The following is a 19,864-nucleotide window of genomic DNA, read 5'->3' as shown; positions in this document are numbered from 1 at the left end:
TGTTTAAGTGTGAAGTCACTAAATAAAACCACACATCACAGATCACAAGTCAGAGTTTCAGATCACGTTGCATGATAATATAGTGGATTAACAGGCTCGACTAGGCGGGGAGAAAAACCCACAGCAAAACAACATAAAAAAAAAAATCCAAAGACAAGAGTGAAGAAAAAACTCAACTAATGTCTTTTTAAAAACTGTCACAGACAAAATAAACAAATATATGTTTTCATTTTATTTACATTACCATTTACACTCTTCTGAAGAGGCAATTAATACTATACACACAATTTACTCATTACCCCTGGTTTTTCATTGAGACAGGCAGACCATGCATGACTCAATCATTAGAGTTTGTAAAGACAAGTTTGAGTAACAAGACAAATATAGACATAATCCTACGCATGAATTTGTTTGGCTGCGTCATAGATGTAGCATTATACTAATGAAATGAAAGTATAGGGGTTGTGATAACTATGATTTATAGGAAGGACGTGTAATTGTTCTATCTGTACAGATAACTCAACTCAAGCCTATTCTAAAACACAATTTGTGAGGTATTGGGTGAGAAAAAAAATTAAGAAACAGCTTTTTTCCACCTTAAGGCTGTGGCATGTATGTGCACTTTTGCAAATAAACATTCTTCTGCTTTTCCTTAAATCAAGTTGATAAAAAGAGGAAATGATACAGTACATCCAGTAATGCAATTTACAATTATAGCCTTTAAAGTCTACCAGCAGGAGTCTGAAGTCCACTAAAAAATGAATATTTATCAATCATGTAGTTTATCCACCAGTAGGTGAGCAGTCATTCACAACACACACCATCACCCAAATACACGTCTTCTTGTTCTATATGTAGCATGCAAACTGTAACACACTTAACCCCTTTGCTTCTCACATCTAAAATAGCAATAAGTAGCTACTACTCACGGCCATTTTTAGACATGAAATAAACCCTAAGGTACTGGCTACATGCACAGACAACAGCAGAGCAGAAAAACAGCATAATCCTGCACCTCATCCGTAAAATATAATATGCATTACATTGTAGCACTGTCTTTAAAAAGATGAAAGATATTGGCTGAATAAATATGAATATTATTTCCCATTTTGACAGTTTTCCACGATATTGATGTACTCTCTACAGCCTGTTCAGAGCCCCAAACTGGCCTGTGTACATCACAAAAACAGAAAGATATTAAAATATATGGCTGTCTTAATCTTTTGGCAAAACATCCACCTATTTCAATAATGTGCATAGATAAGAAAATCTTTGTGAAGATACAAGACAAAACAATTTGTAACTGAGTAGAGGTGTCGAGCTGCTTTAGGCGGCTTTATTCTTGTGATCATGTATGAAGCTGGGATTATATTCATGAACCTGATCTGTCAGTGCATGTATTTGTTAAATACATCCATCGGTTGCCACCTTGGTCCTCTTGAGAGTGTATGTGCAGTGAGGTCCATTGAAAGGTAGGAGTGTGTAGGAAAATTTATCCTAGGAGGAGCTGAGGCCAGAGTCGGACTCTGCGCTTCCAGCCCGGTTCTTGGAGGCGACGCAGGGGGCCATGGAGCAGGGGATGGAGTAGCAGGAGCAGGTGGAGCTCTTCATGGTCTCCTCTGTAATAACCTCCTGCAGGGAGTGTTGCTCTTCTACCTGGAAGATGTTTGGCTGCTCTCCTTGTTCCTCACAGATACTGCAGGAAAAATAGAGGAGACATCCTCTAGTTAGATCAATGACAGGTAACTGTAAGTAACTACATAGACTGGTGCATTACGGGTCTATTACGTGCATTCAAAACAAAAGTGCTGTTAGCTCCTCTCTGATCCAAAAGCATGTAGCTAAGCTAACACAAATAAAGAACTTTGATGACACGTTGATGAGGAGTAGGGCTTGGCGATAGGGTTGAAATATCAATATACTGTATACAGTATGCTGCACATGATTATATGGCACGTGTAAGCAAAATTACTTGTAATATAATCAAGTGTTCCACAATTATACATCACATCAGATACAACTTTTCAAATCCTTTTAGTTGCAATTTGTTTGGAATAACTCATTTAGCCAACGATGTAAGGATATGATAGTATTATTATACTATAACAATCAACTGATGTTTGTTAAATGATTCAATCAAAATGTCGCCCAGCACTGCTAAGTAGTCCAGTCAAACAAAATGTATTCTTAGTACTACCTTACAAAAAACTATGATTCAGATTTACGGATTTATTTTGAATACAAATGTGTTATAAACAGTATTTCCATAATATTATTTCCAAAATCCACCAGGCAACATGCAAAAATATAAACACTGCAATAGATGGATCTGCATTAAATTAACTAGTAAAACGCCAATGTTACCATAAAGTCGCACAAGTTAATGTTCACAGCTAGGTAGGGATGCACGAGATTATCAGCACGCTATCAGTATCTGCAGATCATGGCTTGAAAATGACATATCGGCAGCCATGTCAATTTTCTGCCGATATTTTCTGCCGATAAAACAGCGCTTTAATTATGCCTAAATGACGTAACGCTACGGCATTAACCCTGCATGTGTGTGTGCGTGCACCACCCCACTTTCGTCAAGCGTGAAGAAGCGTGCAAGATTCAAAGTTTCCGAAACAGACAGCAAGGTTGTGCTCAGCAATTGGCCATGCGAGGAGGGGCCCAATCTCATTCATTCAACACTACAAATTCAAACGCCCATCTAAAGAATCTACCAGTGACAATAAGAGTAGGCATGATATCAATTCCACTACAGGGGAGACTTGATGTTCTCTGCAATTAGGTGGAAAAAAACGTGCCTAATATATCCAATATCGTGCTTCCCTACAGCCAGGGGTATGAATGTGCTGGGTGCTTTTTAAATACTTTTTAATGAGTGGAAAGGAATGGAGTATAGCATGTATTGCCCACATTCCAGCAACAAAGGCTACAGCCTAGACAAATGGCATTCATCATGAGCTACATAGCAGTGGTTAAGTGTTTTTTCCAGACTGTGTCATGAGCTCAAACAATCAATTGCTTCACTGCCGATTTCAGGCAGTGACAGTGGGTTCAAGTTATTGATGGGATCAAGGCAAAGCCATATTGACCATGGAAGTGGAACCTTTGCACAGGTTGAGAGGAGCATATGTCTGGAGGAAGTTAAAGTATAGAAGTCAATCTTTTAAAGGCATGTCTAAGATGTTCTGGTGTGTGTTGTATGAGACAGCCACTGAAGACTTCAAGCAGTGCGACACATTTTCAAGCACACAAAGAGCGTCCAGTGCAATCATCCCCCTTTTGTGAAGACACCAAACTGCAGAACAAGCAGTGAGCCTACAAACTCAAACACAAAAAGATGCAAATAATAGACAATGTGGCTGTGAAATCTGTGAGGTGAACAGCTTCAGATAAAAGGACTTCAGTGCAGGTTGCTCTTGAACCAACGCTGATTCAAACCATCCATTCCATTAACTCTCATTACGTTTACAAAAAGAAATATACTGATGAAGTGGAAAGCCAATATGTAAAATAACGTGCCTCATGCACTGAATAAGCCATTCACAAATAAGTGTCACAAAAAGCATTAGACAAAGAAGCATGATAGAGAATTACCCAAACAATACACAGGCCTTAACAACAAGAAAGGATTTAGCCTTAAAAAATGATAAACATGGCAGTTGACCAATCAAACAGCTGTGTTTAGAACAATCCAAGTTTTTAACAAATAAAGATAAAGATAAAACACTCATTGCCAGGGAAACATTAAGTACTGTACTTGTAAGGTGTGGGACATATGAAAAGTCAACCGTCTTGCATCATTGTCAAGGAACATTATCTTGTTCCTGCTGCACATTAAAGTGTAACGTGGGCTTTCAGGCAGTACTCGAGAGGGGGGAACCAAAAACCAGCCAGGGGGTGTAAAGTGAGTAAATAAACAAAACACAGCCAGGAACCAGAGAGACATTACGGGAATCTGAAGAACTTGAGTCAAAATACGGCACCAAGCACTCACAAATTCTGCAAGAAAGAGGCACAGTTATAACAACAACCTGGAGATGTCAAATGTTTTAATTCGAGACGTTAGATAAAGTCGATTCCGGAGGCTGCTGGGTTGTAATATAGGGTTCAAAAGGGCACGGTCTACTTTCTGCAGGGGTCTGCACACATGAATATAGAGAAAATGTCATTGTACAGCGAAACACAGAAGTGAAACGGCTGAACAAACAGGGCCCTGCTGACCATGCAGCTTTGCTAACACCAGAGGAAACTCTTTCATTCTGCTAGCAGCCCGAGCTTTATGTAACAGCTTTTGCCCTCACATGTTTGATGAATCAGACCTTATTATCAGGTTGAAAGGGATTAACATGTCTGCCAAAAGTTCATTATGTAACTATGAACACTGAACAAACCGTGCTGGAAAAACCCACTTATTAACACAGGTGTGGCTACAGGCTGAACCTGACTCAAGAGGTGAACTCAACTGAACTCAACAGGTCAGGCTGTACAGTGTGCAATGTGTCAACAGGTAGAGATTGTAGCTGGAAACACAATAAGAAGAATCCTTATAGGACGAGAATAAGAAGAAATTAGTGTTGGAAAAGAAGACAAAAATACTGTATACACAATATTGTACCACACTAAGCTGCTTTTCATTATACATTAAAAATAACTTAAAAAATAAAAATTATTTGTCCATTTTAACCTACCTGTCATAGATGAGCCCATCGATTCCCTGCTCTCTCAGCTTCCTTCTGTTCTCGTGGTCGTTGTTGTCGTCTCCCCAGCTGAACACCACCAGGCCTTTTGACTGAGCATCCCCAATGTAGGACAGGTTCTTTAGCAGCTCCTCAGTGTGGGCACTGATCCCCTAAAGAAACAGGTAAGAAAGTCTTGTTGAAAAGTTTGTCTCAAAATACTTCAAAAATATCATTTTGATGAAAGTTTGTATGTCCTCATAAATAGTAAGTAAACTAATTATGTTCCAAATTTGGCTTCACCAAAACATTTATTATTGTCAGATTATGCTGCATAAGCTGTCTGGGATAAGTTTCTGCACTTCCTTAAACCATTTAGGATGTCTTCCTTAGAGACAGCTGACACAGCGCTACGCTAGCTGATTTGTTTGTTATGGGGACTTCATGTTGGCTGACGTGCGAGTGGTGGCCTACTTCTGCAGGTCGGCAAATGGGCACTACAGAAATGCTTGTTAATTCATGGAGCATAATACGCCAAATATCCTTTCAGAGTAAAAATCCTGCTTCTTCTTAGAATGAAAATGTTCAAATCTTACGATAATTTGACAGTAGTTTTATAAACAGTCCAATCTCTCTCTAAAACGAGCATTGAACTGCTGACATTTTCGCTTTTGCTTGTAGACAAGAGCGTTTTCTATATTAAAACCTGCCTTCAAATAAGACTTACGCTGAAGTATAACATGTGTTTGCCTCATTTGTTTGAGCAATCTCAGATCCAATAAGTATAGTCTGACGACGATATAGCCTCTTGGCACAACAGTGATCATGTCGGACGTGTAGCCAGCGGTTAGCGATAAACGACTTCCTCCTTTTCCACTTGCTGCATTGTTAACAGAAAAATAACCTGTTTTTCGTGTAACGTAGCCTGCTTGGAATAACTTGCCTTTGCTGAAATGTCAACATCATGATGCAGATTTGTGAAAAGTCAAAATGCAAGCTTTGTCAGGTCTGTCCTCAAGAGAAGAAAACAACTTTTAAAATGTTCGTCTGTTGAACATTTCTGATGCATTCGAGTAAGTCGGGAAATCTAAACACTGAACGGCTCTCGTGACATATTTTAAGAATTTTTGAGTAGATTGTTAGCTGAACTTGCTGCAGATGTTTATAGAGATTAATAAGAAGCTAAATCGTCGTCAGATAGCCGTTGATGGGAGCTGGGATGTCATTAACAGTGCATTGCGTTCCGCCTGCTTTTGCTCTCCTCCCAGACTGTTTTTTGTGCATACGCTGCAGCCATGCTACAAGCGTAGTACAAACTGAAACCAGAACACTTGCCATCTCTGAAATCCACGTCCCTGCTTACAGATTCTACATTTCTATGTAGAATCTGTAAATAGAGATTACATATATAAGTAGTGGTTACAGAACAATAGACAATAACTTGAGCTCCATGTGGTAAGTTTGAACAGCAGTGTGAAACTCCCTTTAAAAAAAGGGAGAAGTTACACAAAGTCTTGAAAATAAAGTTGCTACTTGGTGATAAATATTTGATTTTCTGTCACACATGCTCACCAAAATATTCTCACTCTGGGCGAAACTTATGGCAATCTGAGTGGTCTGGCAGCGGATGTCCATCAGCTCAGGATACTTCTCTGAAATTCCCTGAGTCAGGAAGAGGATGGGGTACTTGTTCTGCTTATTACGCACCCTGAGGGAGACACATGAAAAGACGTCAGCAGCAGTTTGAGAGCACCTGCTGCATTTCTAACTTCATCCAGTAAACACAGATTCTGTTTCAGGGATTTTTTTTGCGCTTACATGGTGCAGATGTCTGGGTCAAAGCAGGAGAAGACGATGCGCCTTTTCCCGCCTCCCTGCAGCACACAGGACAGGATGATGTCGAGGAAGTTGTTCATGTTGAAGTAGGATGACAGGTTGCCGTCCCATGACCCGTCCTGTTACAAACAGCATTAATCACATGAGTCTTATATAAGAACATGTTTTCATGGCACACTTCCGAAAATCAAATGATCATGACCAAGTGATGACATTGATCCTGTCGGCTCAGTACACTGACCTTCATCTGGCAGATCCACTTGAGCTCAATGTTGAAGCCCACATGCTCAGGGATATTTTCAAAGATCTGTAGAAGAGGGTTGAAGGATGCTATTCATTTTTACAGTGTCTGACACAGCAAAAAAAATAGACTACAACGTAAAGAAGTAGGCGGTAACTTCACAGCTATTCATAATGCTTTGGCAGACAGAACCATCAAAGTTCCAGTATAAACCGGTTTTCCAGTGTATATTTGTAAGAGCAGCCTAGAACACAAATGAAATAAGCTCTGTAATAAAATACGTGGTTATCATAAGCTGATTTACCTGAGAGAGTGAGGGGAACGGCTGATGCTCATCGATTTCGTCTTCGTCGTCCATCAGATCTGAACAGCAAACAAAACAGATTCCTGTTAGTGACATCAGACAAATTATCCCGCTCTACTTACACTGTCAGCATCATTCATCGCTCTGCTGTGATGTAAGCTCAGGATTACAAAGCGTGCTTTGATCAAAACTGAATCCATGACAGTCTTTTCATCTAAACTTTGTACGATAGCGTGCAACAACACAGAGATTATTTCAACATGCCATGCTACTTTTTCCTGTCTCTTCTTGTCAGAGGGTGGTGATGTGTGTTTAGGAAAAAAACAAATACGATGGGTGTGTACCTTTGTTATCGTTTTCTTTCATCGCTGTGACATGGGCCAACTGTGCAACAAAAACAAGCAGACATTATGTTCCCTTAGATCAATACAAGACAGCCTTAAAACACATTATGTTTCATGTTCAGGTGGGCTACAGGGCAAGACTAATAATCATAAAATGATACGCTAATATGTTTCCTTATTGTTTTTACCAGCAGATCTTAGTTGTTTGTGTTAGCTCCAGATTTGAATAAGTATTTGATATTAGTGCTACAAGTGTTTTTGGCTTTATTATACACGACAGCTAAAGAGGGACAGGAAATAAGGGGAGTAGAGAGTGGGAAATGACATGCACCAAATTATCGGCAGACCAGGAGTTGAACCTGCGATCAGTGCATCGAGGACTGTAGCCTCTGTATACGGGGCGCCTGCTCTAACAACTGAGCTCACCATCTTTAAAATCAAATTCAATGCTTTTTAAGACTTTTTGAAGACCTCCATGTTCCCTAACTAGAATGTCATAATTTAAAACCTCTCTTCTTCCAACCATTTTTCGCTAAACCTGCATCTCGACATCTTAGCTCAACAGTATCTAGCCACAAATCACGACTGGCGACAACAAGATGACATCACACTGCCAGGCACCACCAACATAACGTAAACACAGCTTGCAGTGTGTCTGAGACATTACGGTCAAACAACTTATATTGCTTCTTTGTAAAGGTACTGTTAGACGTCTCAGACCACTGTGTGACCACTGAAAATTAGCCTTAAATGCACCTGGAGCTAAACCAGCACCACCAGTGATTATTTCTTGATATGTTGGCATTATATCCTTTTTCACAAGACTAGTTCAAAACCAAGTATGTGGCTGAACGCATCAGATCGATGTGCGCTTTTATGGGCAATGTGTTACAAGGACTGTCCTTATGAGGCCGATGACAACGTGTTTGAAAGCAGGTGCACGCTGCAGACGTAGGTGAGGACAGAGCAACGGAGGAGCAGCCACGCCTACTCCCCGAACAAAGTATCCAGAGCCGAATAGACAGAGAGTCGCGCCAGTGGAGGTCCAATATGCTCCATGAGCTGCCATTGTAATGTCGCAACTCTCTCTCTCTACGGCTCTGAAAGTACCGTCACTCAGTCACTCAGTCACTCAGTCAGTCGCATACACACCCATGTGTAGGGCAGACCCGGTCAGCCAAAAAATTACTATTAAGAGTTCTGCCATTTTTTAACAGTAGAAACTACACCAGGACAACAATGTTTTGCTGCTTCCTCTAAAACTCTTGCACAAGACACTAAACCCCAGAAGTGCTCCATTAGCTGGAATACACAGTTACAGCTACTTAGCAGTTCCCCTGTGTGACTGTGCAACTATAAATAACTTGGTCAATTTTTCATTTTGCTATTTTATTCTTTTAAAGATGCATTTTTTTGCAGAAGAAAGCATAAGGAACCGATATTTTGACTTTCACAGCACAACATTTTAGGTGTAAGAAATATCAATGATCACCCACTTCCATCTGAATGCTTACTGAGCTTTATTTCAATGTGGGTCTTGTGTGCACATGTTGATCATTCCAGGTTTTTACCTTCAGAAGCTGCAGCTGATCAAACGTCAGGTCTTTGACTGGCACCTCAATGAGCTCCAGAGAAGTCTTATCGTTTTTCTGAAAGCATTATATCAGTTGGTTTTAGTAGTTGATTTGTGTAAGCTTACAACGTTTCAATAGGAATCTTAATAAAATCAACACAGAACATTTCAAACATTCAAGACCATATAACTCATTGATCATAATGAACTACAAAAGGCCTTTACTTTACCTTTTTGGTGGATATGCAGCACGTCAGATCATGGTACACAATGGGAACAGCATCCTTGGAAAGGTGAACATCAAACTCCACATAGGCCGCACCCTATCAGAACAATATTGACACATAATTATGCTGGAATTATGTTTTAGGTAAATATATCCTGCCTCTATCATGTGGCTAACTCACATGCTTGGCAGCACTTTTGAAGGAGGCGATCGTGTTCTCCCGGACTCTGTGGTGCCTGTAGAAAACAAATTGAAAGAGGATTTGTTCACCTTGAACACATGCAGCACATTCAGAGGTAATCACCCCTACGGACACACATCGTTACGCTGTTAAATATTTATCATGGTGCGCACCAGGAACTCTATCCTGTCTAAGTCGATCCAAGCCTGTAATCAGGACTCACTTGGCTGCGTGTGTGCTGCCAGCTCCTCTGTGTCCGACATTCAGAGCACCTCTTTTCTTCCAGTACTTAGTGAAGGAGGAGCTCATGTCGCACTGCAGCCCCTGGATGGGCCGGATCACCAGGTAATCCACTAGAACACAGTAACAGAAAGTCTTCTTTGCAGTTTCTTTTTCAGACATGCAATCACATCATCTTCAGCCAATGTGACAAATCTCACCTCTGACTTTTCCAATGGTCTGTCTGGAATTTCGACCCATTATGGGAAGCGTGGCGATTCCATTGTCCTTACCGCTCTCCAAGAAAGAGGAGGAGAGGAGGCAAGCCGTGCCCACGTGTCCTGGATGGGCGTCCCCCTGGACGACATGCTCACCCAGATCCTCCTGTAAACATAAATATATCACATTAGAACAGTCTGATCTAATGAAAACAGAAAAGTCTAATCATGGTTTGTTTTCCTTTTCCACTTGTTGTCCCGTAAGTGTTACCTCGAAGAACTCGAAGGTGAGCTCCAGGTTGTCCGGGTCCATGGTGTGGATGCTGTACTCAGTCCACTGGGACGGCTCAAGTGCGTACCCACATTCAGGCTGCGAGTGGCGGGACTTATAGCCGTTGGCACTGATCATACTGATCTCAAGAGTGGTGGTCATCTTGTGCCAGGATGTCGGACTGGGCTCATCTTCCTCCTCATCGTCCTCCTCCTCGATGCCCTCTAATGTCAGCTTGATTCTGAATAGGTAATGGTAAACAAACAAGACTAGGTCAAAGCCTAGTACGTGGCTGACCGCATCAGGTCAATGCGCGCTTTTGTGGGCAACACTGGAAGCGTGACGGCTGCGTGACGTGCTCATTTTTATTTGAAATGCATGAAAACAGATGAGAGTCTTCACAGTGCTGCGTGACAGGCGCGACTCACATGCCGAAAATTTGTAGAAAAGGAGGCTCGCCTATATTTACCGCGAGCAGCGCACAGTTCTCGGTTAAAGTACACGGTGAAAATGAATTGTGATGAGTCCTATTGATCTCAATCATCAGCAATATTAACATATCTTCATGTAGTAAAAGTCACAGGCATGGAGAGTAAAATAGGTCAACACTTCCGGTTTGCTTTTTCAAAGTAAAAGGCCGATCTGGAATTCTGACTCCCCTCGTTTGTACACAATGCTTTTATTTTGAAGTGTTTCCCAGGCCGTTTTTTATTTTTATTTTATTTGGCTCTGAAAGTACCGTCACTCACTCACTCACTCACTCAGTCAGTCACATACAGACCAAGTAAATACACGGATACTGTTGCATTGAAAAGCAAAAAACTACAAATAAACTGCATCAAGATATAAATAGAGGTTTATCCTCGCTCCTCTCATTATAGCTCTTCATGCTGGATTTCTGTTACACTAAGGTTACAGGTCAGGTCAAGCAAATCTGATGTGTCTCGTGTAGCTTTTAAGCTGAACTTTCCCTGGGCGGTGTTAAATTCCATCCCGGTGTCATCCTTACCTGAAGCGAGACTTCTTGAATTTCTTCTTGGTGATAGACACCGGAGGCACCTTAGAATGGTGCAGACGCAGGCGAATCTCTGTCTGGCACGTCAGCCACCCAGAGTCGACGCAGTTCAGCCCATCTGTAAAAAGAAGAGGACGCACACAGGATAAAGTTGATGACAATGTATATGCTCACTCTGTCTCCCATGAATGCTGAGCGGAGACGTGGTGTAAGCGACAAAGCAGGGAGGAGAGACCTGTTTGTTTTATAAGAATGAAAGAGCTCCAAACAGAGGAAGTGTCCACAATGTGGTCTACAGGGAATTCAGTTCCCGCACATGTATGAGCAATGCTGTTTAACAGTAGTTCTATCTTCTGCAGCTTTAACATACTTCTAATCCACATGAGGTTATATTAATTATAGTTTTGTGTAAGTGGTGGTTAAATTGTTGACTTACTGTGAATTCCAAATTGTCCATCGTCAATGTTCAGGTTTGATGCTGCAATAAAAGAAGGGAGCATTAGAAACAGGAAAGAACAACACAGCAAAGTTTGAGGTCAAATCAAACCAGAGCATTTTCTCTGTACAGAGGTAAGTCTCAAATCTCAGTTTGAACATTTGAAAAAGAGATGGACGATTTAGCAGGGTAATTACAAAACATCTAAGAGTTTAAACACTCACATAGAAAAATAAACCTCATATTAAAAAAACCTATTGTAGTGGGGAAAGCGTAATAGTGGGATTTTCTAGAAGAAGAAAAACAAAACAAGGATGGGGTGACCGGCCGGGGTCAGAGAGGACATGAAGCACGGTGCAGACACGGTTGCTACTATTCCTCCTATCAAGCTCGTTTTGAATGAGCTGTGTCAGTGCGAGGCCAACACAATAGTGTTTTAGCTAGAGAGGTCTACAATAACAAGTTATCATATCAACTGAGCTGCAGTGTTTGCTGTATGGCTATAGATTACTCTGGAAAGTGTTATCCCTGATTGTAGCGAAAGCGTACACACAATGCAAAATAATCAGGCAGCTCAGAGGTTAACAGTGGACTACAGACGTTGTTTGAGGAGGAAGCACTGCAGTCAGGTCACACTGACAAAAATAACAAACCAAAAGGTCAGATATGACTACAGCTGACATATTAAGCTTTTTTTTCAGTGGTACAGGCAACCATTACATAAAGTGCTAGGGCAGGGACTGGGAGGTCTACAGGGGGTTTGAGTATAACACACATTACCAAACCCACCCACACTGTGCACCGTATTTTTGTTGTTCTCTACCTGTGGGGCTCATCGTGCGGGGCTGCTGATGGGTCTCCCACATATTGACTATCACTTGACTGGGACCACCTGCACTCTGCAATTCCAATGTTTGATACAGTGTTAGGGTTTCACTTGAGACACAGTGCACTTCTTTTCAGTCCGGCTTCACAGCCGTCTTTGGAGCAGAGTGTGAGAGAGAAATTAGAGCTGGTATAGTCACCAATCCCCATGGAGGGCTGTCAGCCACATGGGTTGAAATCTGAAAAGAGGATTTGTTAGGAAGGAAAAAAAATATATAATTTAGTAAAGCTGCCTTCTTTGTCTGCAATAAAGCCAGCATTAATTATGGCAACAAAAGGTCTGCAGCGTCTGAACTCTGAACTCTGTAATTTAATCAGATTATTATTAAAGTTGAATAAATCCACACATTAAAAGGGATAGTTCGCTTTGTTTGAAGTGGGGTTGTATGAGATACTTATCAATAGTAAGTGTACTACATACAGTGGATGCCGGTCAGCACGGCCCCGGTGTTTAGGAACCGATCCCTTGACCGATCCCTTGACCCCACACGTAATTTATCCACTCATAACGACGTCCCACCTAAAAATCAATAGTGGTATCGATTGTACGCTATATTTAAATAATTCACCACGTTTCACTTTTCAGTAAGAAAGCCTCTTTATTTGGCACTACTTTGTGTGGACTGCAACACATACATGTCACTACGTCTGCAGTGTACGGTGTCCAATCAGCTGTTTGTAAAAGAGACAACAAACCAAAGAAAAAACAATAATATAGAAACGACAAAGTGCCGTTCACGGTGGAGACTAGAGGACATTATTTTCCTTCATGCTGTGAAGTGTTTATTACCGTCGAGTTACTGTTGAGTTTGTTAGATAGCGGTGGCTAGCCCCGCTAAACATCCACACTCCAGGTGCAACACTGAGACCGTTATACGTCTGCACCGATCATTTTTCTGAAGAGGATTATACAAAACTTACACCGAAGGATCCAGCTGATGATCCTAGTGTTTTAGGTGGGCCGTCCTTATAAGTGGGCATATAGCCTAACTTTCGTGCCGCCACTCCGGCCGGTATCTCAATACACGGGCCGTGCTGACTGGCATCCACTGCATGTAGTACACTTTCTATTGATAAGTATCTCATACAACCCCACTTCACACAAACCGAACTATCCCTTTATCTTTTACAGCTCAAGTGTGATTGAAACAGACCGATATATCAGCTTGCCAATATTTGCGACAGATATTGGCCTATCAGAGATATTTCAAAAATGTTTTCCAAAATCTGCCGCCAAGACTTTTATAAATAGAATATGGAGAAAACCATGCTTAGAATTAGTGAGTTTATGTCTTTTGTCCGACTCTATAGTTTATAATACTATGAGCACTGTCTGCAGTACATGTCTAAAGAAAAATGGTTTGCCAATGAATAATAATGTTATTCAGTTACTTATTCTTCATAAAGTTATTTTATGTAAGAAAGCAGCCTTCTGACTGCCTTTGCACATACCAGTGCACAATCTACACAGAAAAGGTCTTCTTCCAAACCAGCCTGAAGAATCCTATATCGGCTGCAGTATATCAGTAATCTGTGGATTTTTTTAATCTAAACTGCATGTCAGTTTTGAAAATCTCATATCAGTCAGGCTCTGGAGTCTACAACTGTGAAAAACATGGTCGATAAGTAAACAACATGTCCTCCTGCTAACATGTTTCCACGTGCTTGGCAGTAACTTCCATGCCTTGAATTTCAAGCGTGACTCAGTCAGACCATATGGATAAATAACTACCCAAGCAAATGTTCACCTTTCAACCCATGCGGCTAGTGTTGAAAGTCAAAGCCAGTGCCAAGGTGAGACATGTATCACAAATAACACAACAGAAACAACGGGAAATACAGCTAGGGTGAGCTAAACACACACAATGTGGGCCCTGCCCTTGATCTAAAACAAACAATAACCCATTAAGAAGACAGGGAAATGTATGACTCATTTTCTGTCACTTTCTTTTCAATAGATTCTGATCCCTGGTATGTTTGTGTACATCTAAATACAGACGGCTTAGCACGCGCTCACATGCTTAGATTAGAGCAAGCCAGCTGATGTTGTTTACCATAAGCTTTCTATTCAGCAACGCTGACTTGTGGCTGTTTCTCAACACAGATTCAGGGACAGGGATACACAAATCTAAGACTGTGGTTATTTCATGTATGTGTGTTTTCAAACATGTTGTTTCAGGGTTAGTGAAGCAAGCAAATAAAATCACATAACCGGTTTCTCCCTTCCCTGATGATGAGCTGAAATGGAGAGGTATCAATTGACAGGAAAACTGATATCACATCGTAAAACAAAACATGCAACAATACGTTGGCAATGGTTTCGAATGTAACATTATTGATCTTTTTTTAAGAGTAACAGCCAAATTTGCTTTCAACAGATTTTCACTGACATCTAAGAGAAAATAAACCTAAACATTTTAAGGCTTTAGCACTGCACAGACGAGAGACTCTGCTCACCTTTGACTCCAGAAAGAAGCCTTTGAGGTAGCGGTACTTGGAAACAACTCCTTTAGGGACAGTGACTGTTGTTGTCCAGGTGTTTCTGTCGAGAAGACAACACACATGAGAATATTTTAGAAGGATAAACTATTAAAACAAGCAGACCAACTTCTTGCATATAACTTAGAGAAAGCCACGCACTGTCACGTTATTTATCTGCATTCATTCTACGGATGAGACATTAGAAATTAAGTTAAACCTACCCATCGTTTCCATCCGGGCGTAAGATCACAGCTCTTTGATGGCTCCAGCTTCCCAGGGCTTCACAGCTACCAACAACGGCAATCACCTCACCTAGAAATGTCCAAACGGGCTGATGTTACTTTAACAATAACGTGACAGTTATTACAGTCTGCACAATTTTAACTACGTTTTATTGATGTTAACATGAGTAAGGTGTCTTCTAAACGTAGGTTAATGATCATGTTGTAAATGTTGTAGATCTGTCAACAGACAAATATGTAAATACCTGGGGAGGTTTCTCCTCTCACAGCCAAAGTAACCTCACAGGTCTCCATAGTTCACACAGGCACAGAAATATTTGGCAGCAGAAACAAGCTGAAAGACATACAAGTTTAAAATGAAAAAGTATTCATTCTTAGCGTTAGCTGAATGTAAACAACAAGTTAACTTAAAGTGCAACTAAAATACATCACTGGAAAAGAAGCTCATTATATGATCATTATAAACGTTAAGTTGTAACACTGGCACAAAAAACTATGGTTACGTTACCTCCTTGATTGTGGCAGCTGTGTGTCGGCAGTCAGCAACCTCGAGGATGGAGGGTTCAGAGAGAGACAGGTTTGCTCATCCTGCGGAGAGACATCAGTCTAAGCATAACCAAACCCGAGCAACCCGCCAGACAATCCAGCGACACCCATAGCGTTGTAAAACAACGGGACGGTGTAAAGAAAAATGTCCAGGATGCAAAAATAGCACGTGACGAAACGCAAAAACGTGAATTTAAAAACGGCTGGACGAAATTTAGTAAGAGTATCTTAATGTAAATACCCTGGATGTTGTCTTAAACAAAGCTCGGCCGATTCTTCCAGCTAGCCGAGCTAACAACAAACACAAACGCTAAATTCACCAATAAGGAAAAACAAGACTTCCGGTACGTACTTTCAAAGTAAAAATGTTCTCTAACAACATTCTTCAATGTGGCAATAAGTAAAAAGCTGTTAAACTAAATCTTAACATTTTGGTCATTATCAAAGCAAATGTAGATTTAAATGCATCATATTTAACATTATCTATTTATTTACATATTTATTATTTTTCATCTTAGTCTGTTTTAGTGATTCATATATATTTGTTTATTATCTTATGTCAGTGTTTTATCCTCTTATTTAGTGTTTTATTATTTTATTCTAGTTTATTTTTATGGATTACCTTTTAAGGTTTTATTGTCTTATTTATGTTCATTGTTATGCCATTTTAGAAACATTTTAATTCTATCTCCAGTGTTTCCTCATTATGAATTCATGATAGCGTTTCCTCACATTTCCTCAGTTCTTGTTTTATTGAGCTCTCTGTTTTACATTTTAGTATAGGATAGTTAGCCTTTGGCAAAGGTTAGGCTTTCAAATGTGAGCTTTAAACAGTCTAAACTTCCATAACTCATCCTCAACTGTGGAGGAATAATCTTGATACAGGATGTCTTGTGTATACAGTGTTGGAATCTAACTACTTTCTTCAACTAGCCTACTGCATTTAATCTCAAGTGCCACAAGTAAGTAAAAATACGAGGTACTTACTTAACTTGAGTATATTTATTATTTTACACTAATACTCTGCTACTTTTCAGAGACAGATATTGCGCTTATTACTACACTACATGACAATTTAAGTTTAGTTTTCGTATTACGTTTTTTTGATTTTCAATAAAAACCAAGAATGTCAAAATGTGCAGATTTTTAATGTGATTGTTTCTGAAAAACTGAAGAAGTAAATATTCCTTTTATATGTTAAGAAAATGTTGGATGTTAAACATGTATCCCCCGCACCCCCCTTGGATTAACAGGAAATGCAGTGTTTGAGTTTATTCACAGTGTGGTATAATAGTAGTACGCTTACTTAAGTAAAGGATTTGAATACTTCTTTAAACACTTCTCAAATAAAACAATCCAGGTGTAATATTTAATTCTCCCTCTGCCGTTGCAGGTTTCAGAACTTTTATTTTGAAAGTACAATTTTCCATAATTCCTGTTTTGTTCGGTTTAACATGACTACTTGACGGAGCTGGTTCATACCGCCCTGCACCGGATTTGTGGCCCGTTAGCTATGCTGCATTAACGTACCCTCGGAAATACCCCGATTATGAGCTCGGCGCACATGTTCAACCCCAAATATTGTAAACAAACCAGAAAGTCGCCCCCTTTTAAAGAATATGTTGCTGCCAGTATGTCAAAGGAACAGACAAAGGCAAAACGGGCTCAGTTAAAGACCTTTGAAGAATTTGTACGTCACAAACAACACAGCTGGCAACGTTACAATCAGTTAATGCATTAAAATATTTTATGTTGTAATGTTTAATCATATATGATTAGAAATATCATGTCATTTACAAAAGACTACACAATTAGCAAGCGAACTTTAATATTTCTGTCTCTATAACCAGAGTATGCGTAGGAGTTTCCAATGTGTTTACATTCCTGCTTCAGCTTTAATGCGGATGTTTACCACATACAGTAGCCTACACTGATCAATTTAACGCAGGAAAATGTACGTTCAGGAAAATTATACTCTAGGGTAACAAAGTAACCACAAATGTAACATACCGTTTGCAGAAATCGATAAACTTGCACATTTTCGATGAAAAAAATGACTTGTTTTGAACATGTGGCAGGGGAAGTCCTTTAAATAGGAAGGGGTGTTACCGGTTTAACGTCAGGAATAGGCTACTGTATCTTTGACTGTTGACCGAAAACATCACAAGTTGTTAATAAATTACAGAACTGACAGGAACAGTCCTGTCTCTAGATGAACGTTTCCTACGAAAGCACTCGGTTGCATAATAAACGTAAATACGCGATAGCAACGTTTTTGGACGCTGGAGGGTCACACACAACAGATTGTTTTCCTCGATCTAGGACAGATCACGTGACAAGCCTCTGAGGCTCATATGTCGCCACTTTTACCAGAACAGAATAGTTCATCTTTACACTTTACCGTTTACTTTCTCATACTCCCTGCAATATGCACTTTCACTGAAAAGTTTAAGATGATGACTAAGAGCAATGAATGGCATTTTTCTAACCTTTCAGTAGCTACTCCCTTCTCTGGGCATTGTTTATTTAGTTCCAGTGTCGGCCAGAAGACTGATGCAAGTAATTAATTATTGCTCAGGCTTATGTCAGTTTGGTAAGCTTATTCCTACCCACCCTACTTACCTTGCATTAAATAAATTAAAGTATTAAATAAATAAATAAATAAAGTAAAGTAAAGTTATATTTTGATTTCAATCAAATCTACGTAGACACTACGGTACTGTCCATAAATAATACAATTTCTGATCCAGTTGAACAGTGAAGGCTATCACTTTGGGTCAAGAGGATAGTTATTTTAGTCTTCAGGAAAAGTTGTACTGCTGTAATTTGCTGCAAGACAGGTCAACAAGCCTGGGCTTCTGATTAAAATGTCTTTTACATAATGCATTTGTTTGTTTTGACTACACGAGGCACATAATCAAAACCCCTTTAAGGTGAAAAAAGTCATAATTCTGTGAATGAGGAAGCTTTAGTCGACTACCATGTCTATAGCAAGCTTGGTGTGCTTGCTATCCGCCAATCATTTGCTAATAATCCAACGAAAGACTGATGTGAGAATGTTTCTGAGCCGAGTGCATATTTGCATAAAGTGTCTGGTTAAGGAAAAACCAAAGTGTGGCCTGTAGCCCCCTCCAGTGTTCAAATGGAAACAGTACACCATGCCATAAAACAGCAAGGAAAAAATTGCAGCTAGAGTCAAGAAAATCACAAAAAATACTTATTGAGACTTTAGCATTCCACTATGCAATGCCTCATCTCTAATATGCAATTTAAAGTATAAGGGCAACATGTTTATTTAAGCAAATAAAGTATGTGAAACAAAGTAATCAGGGATTTCTACAGTGCTGGATGAGGCAGACACCGCAGAATACTAATGAGTCCAATAAGAAGAGCGAGAGTACTCTTTTTTGGATGAACTGTTAAAGCAGGCTGTTTTCATTTCTCCTCTTTGTTAATGAACACCAATGGGAGCCATCTTTGATGAGGCAGGGGCAGGTCTCAGGGTGGGAGAGAGAATTATCCGGGAAAAATGTTAAAGATCTTTGCTCTGGATATTTCAAGCATGAAAAGTTTGGAGTGCTAACTCGCTGCCTTGCTGCTCTGGTGTCTGAAACTCTGCCTCAGTGCAGAAAAGTGGTTTGAGACAACAATAAAGGGAGAAAGAGAGAGGCGTGTGAGGCCTTGGCGAAAGGAGGAAGGGAAACAGAGAGAAATCTTGATGAGTGAAGAGAGACTGCAGCTTTATGAATATTTAAGGCTAATACTCAGCAACCAGCGGGGCTTTCATTACAGATCACTTTTACCAGTCACAACCAAGCTCAGTCATTTACATGTGTAGTTACTCAAAACACGTGTCTGTTATTGTAATGGGTTAATTATGGAGGAAATGTCCACTGAGGATGGAGCTGAATTACAAGATGTGGAGCTTATGCAACACTGAGGGGCAAAACAACAATAACTACATCTAATGCATTTACCATATAGGTGTGCTTTGCTGTCTCCAGTGCTAAGAAAGGGAGGAGCATTAATTAGCTTCTTATCCATGTATGTTTGCTAAAGCTCAAATTTAATTGCCATTGGTATGAACAAGATGTGCTTAAGCAGTCAGTATGTGTTGATCACAAGGTGGGGGTCATAGAAGCATCTTTTCTAATAGGT

The 19,864-nt window shown here is 40.1% G+C and overlaps 1 protein-coding gene across 2 annotated transcripts; it reads right to left on the bottom strand.

Moving 5' to 3' along the window:
- Positions 1-209: 209 nt before the first annotated feature.
- On the bottom strand, positions 210-17,779 carry gpcpd1 (glycerophosphocholine phosphodiesterase 1). Of its 2 annotated transcripts, XM_069656253.1 has the most exons (21): positions 17,717-17,779; positions 15,669-15,748; positions 15,406-15,494; positions 15,140-15,230; positions 14,895-14,979; positions 12,376-12,451; positions 11,553-11,594; positions 11,111-11,234; positions 10,102-10,342; positions 9,834-9,996; positions 9,617-9,746; positions 9,394-9,448; positions 9,217-9,309; positions 8,985-9,062; positions 7,414-7,453; positions 7,070-7,128; positions 6,766-6,831; positions 6,507-6,643; positions 6,261-6,396; positions 4,701-4,861; positions 210-1,696 (listed from the first exon to the last, which is right to left on the bottom strand). In XM_069656253.1, exons 3-21 carry the CDS (start codon positions 15,452-15,454, stop codon positions 1,498-1,500), a joined length of 2,025 nt encoding a protein of 674 aa, XP_069512354.1. In that variant the 5' UTR covers positions 15,455-15,494; positions 15,669-15,748; positions 17,717-17,779; the 3' UTR covers positions 210-1,497. The 2 variants fall into 2 exon arrangements, with proteins under 2 accessions (XP_069512354.1, XP_069512362.1); XM_069656261.1 differs by lacking the exons at positions 15,140-15,230; positions 15,406-15,494; positions 15,669-15,748; positions 17,717-17,779 and having other exon boundaries at positions 12,376-12,616; positions 14,895-14,980.
- Positions 17,780-19,864: the final 2,085 nt, after the last annotated feature.

The sequence above is a fragment of the Semicossyphus pulcher genome, unplaced genomic scaffold (assembly GCF_022749685.1).
Source record: "Semicossyphus pulcher isolate SPU_LCO1_2020_fin unplaced genomic scaffold, fSemPul1.0.p SCAF_11, whole genome shotgun sequence".
Lineage (NCBI taxonomy): Eukaryota > Metazoa > Chordata > Actinopteri > Labriformes > Labridae > Semicossyphus > Semicossyphus pulcher.
This window is presented reverse-complemented; position numbering and strand designations above follow the sequence as displayed.

Bases quoted from the DNA above. Each gene is read 5' to 3' on its own strand.
- gpcpd1 (XM_069656253.1), bottom strand. From the start codon at position 15,454: ATGGAGACCTGTGAGGTTACTTTGGCTGTGAGAGGAGAAACCTCCCCA. The intron at 10,343-11,110 runs GTAAGGATGACA...TTACCTATTCAG, and splicing joins TTCAAGAAGTCTCGCTTCAG to AATCAAGCTGACATTAGAGG. The intron at 1,697-4,700 runs GTAGGTTAAAAT...TTTTTCCTGCAG, and splicing joins GATGGGCTCATCTATGACAG to TATCTGTGAGGAACAAGGAG.